We start from the raw sequence: 8,910 nt of genomic DNA, 5'->3' as shown, positions 1-8,910 counted from the left end.
AGGCAGGGAGAAAGGCAGGGGCGAGAGAAAAGGAGGAAAGGAAAGAATATGGGAGGGAAGGAGGGAGGAAATAAGGAATAAAGGAAGGAAGATTTCAGAAAGTGAAAATAAATAAATCACTCCTAAAGTTGCCATTTAGTATTAAAGAAATTAAGTTCATTACACAGTTGGCAGAGTATTGGGTAAAGAACATAAAAAGTTAAAAAATTTTTTGTTTGCCTTGTAAAGAATGAATGCTGCGTATTATCAAAATCCATGTTTTGATTCTATTTGCAACACAAAGACACTAGGATTCTCTTCTATCCTTTCTCCTCTTCTATCACAGAATACCTTGCACTTCTAAGAGAAATGTGAGGCCATACGAATCTTTTACTAAGTACAATATCATTTCTCAAAAGACCGAAAAAAAAGGAGAAAATAAACAAATCAGCCAAATGACCCACAAGCTAAAGTAATGGTCATAATTCTTAAAACAGTGATTTTTTGACGCTTTTACCCCTTTGGTCAGCACTAACTCAGCAGATCATCATCTAGAAGGTTTCACTGATATTGGCAAGAAAACAGAGGTCACATTTTTACAATCTTTTTTCTTTAAGCAAATCATCTTGTTTTTTTTGCAAATCAGAAGCACATCCCCCTTTGTCATTCAACATTCCCTCTACTTTTTCATGCTGTAATTCTCAATGTATCTCCATGTATCATTACAGTCACTGAGTGCAAAATCCTACTTCTATTAGACTTCACTCAAAAAATAATCCTTCCAGGTGTATTTCTGTGTTTCAGGATAATTATGAAATAAACAACATTATTTTGCAGTTTGTATTCCTTTTTAATGATTCTTCTTAAAGAGTACACTTCCTGAAAGTAATTGATGTCATTTATTTTTTTCACCCTTAACAGTGGAACTGATTATCTTTTTTTTTTTTTCTTACTGATGATTTTTAATTATTTTTTCCTTTTAGTATTTTTTTTTCTTCTTTTAGTATAGACCTTTGGAAAAAAATATCAGTAACAATTATCAACTGTGGAGAGAAAACATGGAGGCAGTAATACTACTGGTCTCAGAAATGGCAGCATCATCGTGTGAGCATAAACAGCATTTCTATCAGCTATTTCATATAAATTCAAACCATTCCAGTTCATTTACTCATTTGTRGATGCTGCCTCTTTGTGGCAGAATGCCATGTAAAATGTACCTTTCACATTAGGGACTTCATCCTACATTTCTGTTGAAACTAGTGAAAACTCCTGTCTATGAGTAGTTTAGAGCTGTAGAGAAAAAGATATATATATATACACGTGAAAGAACACACACTGTTTGCAGGAGCCTCTCATTTAGATCTTACAGACTAAGCATTTCTCCTTGTGAATGACCAAACCAGTGAGCCCGAAAATTTTCTTATTTATACCCATTTAACAACATTGTCCCTATACAATGTTTAAATGAAAGGAGAATCAGGTCATTGTGCTTAGTATTAGATGAGAAGTAACTCCAAATAAGGGCTCTAGAAGCTCATTTCAGTCAGCAGCACTCACATCTCTCACTAGGGTCAGTAGGAAGTCTGCAGTAGATCAAGCGCAGGACACAGAATAACCATGTGTTGTTTCTTTCATGAAAAAAAGAGCACTTATATTTGCATTTCAAATCTAAGTAACAGTCTACTTACTAAACCGTCCAAGCTAAAGATAGTCATGCATTTTGCTTTTGCTTTTGCTTTGTGTGGGTGGCACACAGGGAAGAACACATGCCGACAAGACATTTATCTTGATTTGCAACAGACTGACTTATAGAGTTCTGCTTTTTAAAGGGAGGTATATTGCACGTGAATAGGAAAAGCAGGAGAGAACAGAGCCCTTTTGCAATAAAAGATGTACTTGTCAGTAACAGCGCAAACAATACCAAAATTATAACCTAATGAAAAAAGACAAAAACTTATGTGGAATATCACTTACCCTGTTTCATATATTGAAGAAGACTTTAGAAAGAAAACAAAATGTATATATAAAACTATCYTATTAAACATGTCGGTGCAACACATATCTATGCATCACTCTCTGACCCATGTTATATATGCTGGTAATTATAGTATACTGTGTTTTGAAAATAAAAAAATAGTAATAAATCATGTTATAGTTGAAACTGATTGATCTTTCTGATCAGGCATGATTGTTAATAAAGAGAATTCAACATATAAACAGATGATTCTGCAAGAAATTTTAAACTTCAGATATTCATTACTTCATGTTCTCACATTTGAAATATTTATCAAGTGTTTATTCAGAAACTATTAAAAAATCACATGTGTGGGAATATATATGAGACATCAGTTGCCTCAYCTTACAGTGATGCTGCATTTATGAATATTCTTGCGATTGCCTGCTGCCCAAAGGGGTAAAGACATTGTATATAGATGTATGTGTACAGCCCATCATTCGGTCTTTCAAGGTGCCAGTAAACACATGGATGTGCGCACACAAGTGCAATTGTTCTTGACTAAACAATCAGAAACTGGCTACAACAGTTGTCAAATCATTACATTTTGGTTGACTAATTTAAAAAAAAAATCCTGCTAGAATGAATGACTTCTACATGTCCCTCACTAATTCATCCACCCATGTGCCCTAGCATAAGAGTGCCAGAAGGTACCATTTTAAATAAAGAAGCATATTTTTTTTCCTATTGTGTCCCGACTGTCTTAAACTGTCTATTAATATCTGTTTATGACTGGTGTTAACTGTAATAATTTACAAGTTTCTCCAATACCTCATCAACTTGGGGGGGGGTGGGGGGGAAGGCTCTGAATGTAGTCCAACATTTCCGAGTAACCTGGAGCAACCTGCAAATTTCGGACCCCACCCTGAAAAAATAATAAAAAATAATAATAATAATAATAAAACACTTAAACATCCCGGTAATTTTACTCCTACGAATAGTTCTGCATCCTCTACCCTATTACAATCTTGACTAACTTTGCTCAAAGTTAGACTCTACAGAGAGACAACACACATGAGCAAAGTTGTTCATGAGTAAAGTCGTCCATGTGCTTAAGTGCCTGCAGGATGAAGGCCTGTGTTGGAACTTCTGTCATGAGTAAAGATACTCAGGCAAGTAGGAATTTGCAGGATTAGRCCCTAAAATAGTGAAGGAAAGAGAAATGCTAATGTGCATATAAAAATAGGTGCTACAATAAAATATTTTTTTATATTTCATCAATAAGTTATTTTCACTAACCAGTTATGGATCATATATCTCTGCACTCTTTAATGATTTGTCCACATCTACGGTGATCCTTTTAAAGATCATAATATATTTTTAATGCAAAAGTCCAGAAAGCATACAAACACATCCTTAAAAAAAGGAAACCTTGTATTAAAGTCGGAGTGTGCTAATCTCTCCATAAAAGCCATTTAGACTCACTCATGGCTAAAAGGGGGAAATGTGCGCTGTATTCTTCAACCAGAAAGAAAATAAAATTAAACGTCTGTCCAAAGAAAGGTGACCACGACTTTTGTACTTGTGACCTGAACAAACATGACCTGACGAGATCCTTGTGCCGCCTTCACGAGCACACACCGGGCACAGGCACCATGCAGGTGTTGTGCCCCGTTTACATGATGGGTGCTTTCCTACTTACAAACACAGGAGAAAAAAAAAAAAACAGAAATAAAATGAAATAAACAGCACACCCCTTCTGAATCATTCCCCGAAGCTGAAAAAATCCTGTGCCAAGGCACTTCACCCTACAACAAAACGAATTAACGGGTGGGAGGGGAGGGGCAGGGGGGTCGAGGTCAGCATTTATGTTTGTTTTGTGTGTGGTTGTTAAATACAAATACTCTAGAGAAGGAGCTGCTGGAGTAGTTGGGGAGGCTGGAGAGGGGTGTTTCTCAGAACTGGCTGAATGTGGTCTGTTTTTCCAGCACTTCGAGGTAGTCCGGCTCTGCGTTTAGTTTTGCTTTTAGCTCCAGGTACTCGTTCCTGTTGGGCTCTACATAGACAGTACTCGGGGGATTGTAGAGCACCGCCTCCCGGAGCCGGCCCTCGGCCGGCCCCGGGTGCAAATACTGCTGGGGACGCCTAAGGTCATAGTTGGGGGAGTAGGTGTAGGCGGCGGCGGGGAGCTTGGGGTAGTCAGGGAGAGTAGAGCCGGGGGGGCCCAGCGTGGGGGGAGGCGAGTGTTTGCCRGGCTCCAAAATGCCCCTGTAGAAGCGATCGGCCTCCTGTGTGGGTGAGCGCAGCTCGCTGCGCGGCTCGATGGTGCTCACGCTGTACGCGGCGCTGCGCAGGGGCGCGTCCTCCGCGCCCGGCGGCGCCGGCGGCGGTGGCCCCCCCGCCGGCTGCGTAGGGTGCCCGCCATAGGTGACCTTGAGCTCGTGGAGGTCTTTGTAATCCTCGCCCGCGTTGCCCTCCCGGGAGCGGTAGATGGGGTTCTTGCACATGTGGCCCAGGGGGTGCGGGATGTACTCGTAAACGTGCCCCGCGGGGGTCTTCACTTTGGGCAGCGCTGCCCCCCCGCCACCGCCGCCGCCTCGGTGCTGCTGCTGCTGGTGGTGCGGGTGATGGTGGTGGTGGCCGCCACCGCTGTAGACGCTGTACTGCATGTTGAAGGAGCTCACGTCGGAGTTGTTGGCACTGGCAGGGTCGCCCTGGCCCTTCTTGCGGCGCTTCATGACGAGCACAAAGAGCCCCGCGGCCACGAAGACAGACATGATGAAGACAAGCAGCAGGCTGAGGATGAGCACGGAGAGCGGCACGGAGGAGCTGGGGCCACCACCGGGGCTGCCCGCAGGCGCTGTGGCCACTGTGCCGTTGAGGCGCACCGTGGAGGAGGATGGCGTGGTCCGCGGCGGCCGTGGGCCAGAGGATGGCGTGGGAGTGGACACCACGATGTCTGAGTAGTCGGGGCACAGCAGCTCGGTCCGCACGGCTCGCATGTCGCTCTGGGCAAACTTCTTGGGCGACTTGCAGATCACCTGGTCTACCAGGACACCAGTGTTGAGCTGCTCCAGCCATAGCTTCATGCCCACCACATCACATGTGCAGTCCCAGGGGTTTTCATGCAGGTCGATCTGCAGCAGAGACTTGAGCTGGTCCAGCACCCCGCTCACCGGCAGGAAGGAGAAGTGGTTGCTGCGCAGGCTCAGCCTGTAGAGAGACAGACCAGAAAAAATGTTCCCAGGCAAGGATCTCAGCAGATTGTTGTTCAAAAACAGGAGCTGCAGATTGGGAACGGGTTCAAAGGTGCCTGCCTCTATCTCCCGGATCACATTGTACTGCAGGAAGAGGTACTGCAGGCTCTGCAGCCCGTAGAACAGCTCTGGGCTCAGCTTGTCGATGCGGTTCCCATTCAGGTACAGTCTTCGCAAATTAGTTAAATCCCCAAAAGCCCGATCCTGAATAACTGAGATACGATTATTGCCCAGATGTAGCAAATCCAGCCCAGTGGCATCCACAAAATCCGCCCTGCGCACCAGAGCAATGTAGTTCTCTGTCAGATACATTTTCTTAGGATTATAGGGTTTGGGCTGCAGTTCGGAAAGGCTCTCAATCTTCCTCTCCTGACAGTTGACGTTGAGGCCCAGGTCTGAAATCTGCAAGTTGCAAGTGCAGGCAGTGGGGCACTCCAAAGGCACCGGAGATTTGGTCTGGTAGGCGATGCTGGGGCCATAGTTGCTGTATCCCAGGTCTTTTGAGGGCAGGCGGGAGGTGGGACGCACCCGCGTCTTGTTGGGTTGGCGGGTGCCCTTGGGAGGCTTCAAGGGAGATTTGTAAACAGCTGAAGAGGAAGTGGCCACGGAGTTCACCGAAGCCGGGGTAGTGTGGAAATACCCTGTGGTGCTCAGTGGCGTCTGCGGTCTCATTTCATAATCCGAAATGAGTCTCCTGGGGCAAAGCTCCTGCTTGGAGACCTCGTCCAGGTCTCGACCATGTAATCGGAAAGGAGTCTCGCAAACCACATCTCCCACAAGAGCAGAGTAGGAGATACTGTCCAGCCAATCCTTTAGAGCAATCAGCTCGCAAGAGCAATTCCAGGGGTTTTCCTCCAGCTGCAGCTCCACCACTTTATCCATGTGCTGTAAAAGGCCCACATAGGGCAACAGCTTCAGCCGGTTACCCCTCAAGTCCAGGTGAGTTAAGGGCACAAAACGGAAAAGGTTGTTGGGCAAACTGGAGAGGAGATTATCATTGAGAATGAGCACCTGCAGCAAATGCAGCTTGCTGAAGGCATTGGGTTCGATGACACTAATGTAATTATAATCTACTTGTAGATACTCCAAACTCTCTAGCCCAAGGAAAGTGTCATCCCGTAGAAGTTCCAGCTTGTTGTTGTTCAGGTGCAGCCTCCTCAAACCTCTCAGACCATGAAAGGCGCCCGTTTCGATGTCCTGTATGTCGTTGCTCCCCAGGTGCAAAATTGAAGCCCCGGTGTAATTGACAAACTGGTTAGGGTACAGCCTGTTCAAAAGGTTCCCTGACAACAGGAGGTGGTAGACAGGGAAYCTCGGTGGACTGATCTCAAAAAGGCTGATGATCCCTCTGTTTTCACAGCTCACCGTTAAGATACTGTCCTTCTCCTCACAAGGACACGCATTATCACAGATTTCCCCATAATACTCGATGCTTTCTGCCCACGAAAGAACTAGCGATGTTAAAGCAAATGCGATCATCTGCAGCATCCAGATATGCATTTTTTTGTTGAGGTCCTGTTCCAAAGTTACTGTAGAGCAGCAAGCGTACATTTTATTTCCTATATGGGCAAGAAGAAAAAAAGAAAGCAGCATAATAGAGTAACACTGTAAACTGTAAAAGGGACACGAAGTTTATATATATATATCTTTAGTGCGGTAGAGATTGGATTGTTAATCATACAAAGAAAACTCCCTTCACTTCCAATTCCCACACTTCTGAAAACTGGATGACATGCATYGATTAAAAGCTTGATGGGCAACTCCTAGTGAGTTAAATGGCTGTAGTGCTTAAAAAGGTGAGGCCACAATAGAAACTATTCTGCTTCCTTTCATATGTGGCACATTTCAATGTTTCATTGGATTTCTTTTTCACGATCAGCCCCATAAATATACATAAAATGGCTGTCAGTTCAGTTTCATGCTTCTAATTTAAGAGAAAAGGAGCACCATTTTATGAGGTTTCCCACCTCCCTTATTACCCAGTTCCCCCTTCCCTTCAGAACCTCCTCAGTGAACAGCGCACCAAGGTCTTTCCCTGTTTTTACAGAGCCGAAGTGCTATCTCGATTTTTAACCACTCATGGAAATGCCATAGTAGGAATCCAAAGAAAAAATGCTCAGTGCTGAAAACTGCAGTTTAATTCAACAGAGAGAATACTGACAGATTCTCCAAATCATCTTTCCTAGAACACATTTATATATATATGTATATATGTATATATGTATATATGTATATATGTGTGTATGTATATATATATATATGCATATATGAAGCACACAGGCACACACCCCCACACATTACAGAGGACTTTTGTGGTGGAATTCTTCAGTAATGAAACTAAATACATCCACCTCCTACTTCAATACACTTAATAGTTCTATTCAGTGAGAGAAATTTTGTATCTTTATATGAGTAAACCATCTTAGTTGATTTTATGATGCCCAGAATGAGTTATGCACAATGTAACAGAGCTCACTATCAAGCTGAGGTCTTCAGTTCTTATATGCACACAAGCACACAAGCACACATGCACTCACGCTTGAAGGGAATATTTTAGCCACTCACCCAAAATTTGTGAAAAATGTAAAACATGCGGCTCATCCTCGCAGTCTCAGCCATATCTGACATACCGTTTATTCCCAACATTCTGTAAAACTAGCCTTGTAGAAGTGGAGAGATCTAAATACGTCTCATGGAAATATCTCATCGCCAACACTTCAAGCATCAGAGTTACTGATTATAAGCTGCGATGGCTGTCAGTGCTCTTCATCCTTTAGGGGAGAAGACACTCAGGCTGATTAAAAGCCAAGAGGGATGGGGGAAAACCCTACCATTGACCTACGTCAGTGATTTAAAACCTGAATTTCATCTAGCTGGAAACAAATCCAATTTCCATTGCTTCTTGCAGTCTTTCTAACTCCTTTTAATTTTCTTCTACTAGTCTAAAAGCAACATGAATAGGGAAAATATATGCACTGTGTGTGTTGGTAGGGGAAGACTAATAAATCATCCAGGCTTAAATGCTGGGCTCCAGGAGCAGGCTTGCATTTTCTATCGTCCACCTCTGAGCTCCAATCCTCATGCCACAACTCCGGTTTGGAGGAACACATCCTAAAAAACGGCAAGTCTCAGTACTGCAAGACATCTCCTGTGGCATCAGGTTCGAGGCTGCAAATCTAGCACTTGCAGCAAAGGCAGTCATGCAGCAAGGAATCGGAAGTCTCGGCGAATCTCTCTAATTCTGACCAGACGTCAACTGGATCGGAATTACTCAAAGCAAAAGGGCTTCACTGCATAAAGGCAGCAGAAATCTTACTCAAAGGCATGTATCTAGCATATTCTTTCTCAGCTCGATCAGATCCATTCATCCATTAACCGTCAGTTCTTCAGAAGAAAAAAAAAAAAAAAAAAAAAGGCCATTGAAAACCTGCCCGGTCAGTGTTAAACTCCCAGGCATTTTACAACTTTAATTCAATTATGCTTAGGAAAGGAGAAAAACAGAACCATCCCTCCCTCCTCCTTTCTCCCTTTCCATGAAAAAAAAAATAAAATAAGGGGGATGGGAGCCACAGAGGAAATAAAGTTGTCGCTGGCTGTATGCAAGGTTGCAATCCCGCCCTGGAAACCCCTCCGTGGTGACTGCGTGCTGCTGTTCGCCAGCTCCCTACAGAGGTTCATGAGATGGGGAGGGGAGGATGGGGGAGGCGGGAGGAGGGGGGG

At 43.8% G+C, this 8,910-nt stretch overlaps 1 protein-coding gene across 1 annotated transcript; it reads right to left on the bottom strand.

The window, feature by feature from the left end:
* Nucleotides 1–3,837: 3,837 nt before the first annotated feature.
* Nucleotides 3,838–8,583, bottom strand: SLITRK5 (SLIT and NTRK like family member 5). Its single transcript, XM_026046188.1, has 3 exons — nt 8,507–8,583; nt 7,756–7,961; nt 3,838–6,749 (listed from the first exon to the last, which is right to left on the bottom strand). Exon 3 carries the CDS (start codon nt 6,739–6,741, stop codon nt 3,889–3,891), a length of 2,853 nt encoding a protein of 950 aa, XP_025901973.1. The 5' UTR covers nt 6,742–6,749; nt 7,756–7,961; nt 8,507–8,583; the 3' UTR covers nt 3,838–3,888.
* Between the last annotated feature and the right edge of the window lie 327 nt (nt 8,584–8,910).

Source organism: Nothoprocta perdicaria, unplaced genomic scaffold (genome assembly GCF_003342845.1).
Source record: "Nothoprocta perdicaria isolate Ctin4 unplaced genomic scaffold, notPer1 scaffold_425, whole genome shotgun sequence".
NCBI lineage: Eukaryota > Metazoa > Chordata > Aves > Tinamiformes > Tinamidae > Nothoprocta > Nothoprocta perdicaria.
This window is presented reverse-complemented; position numbering and strand designations above follow the sequence as displayed.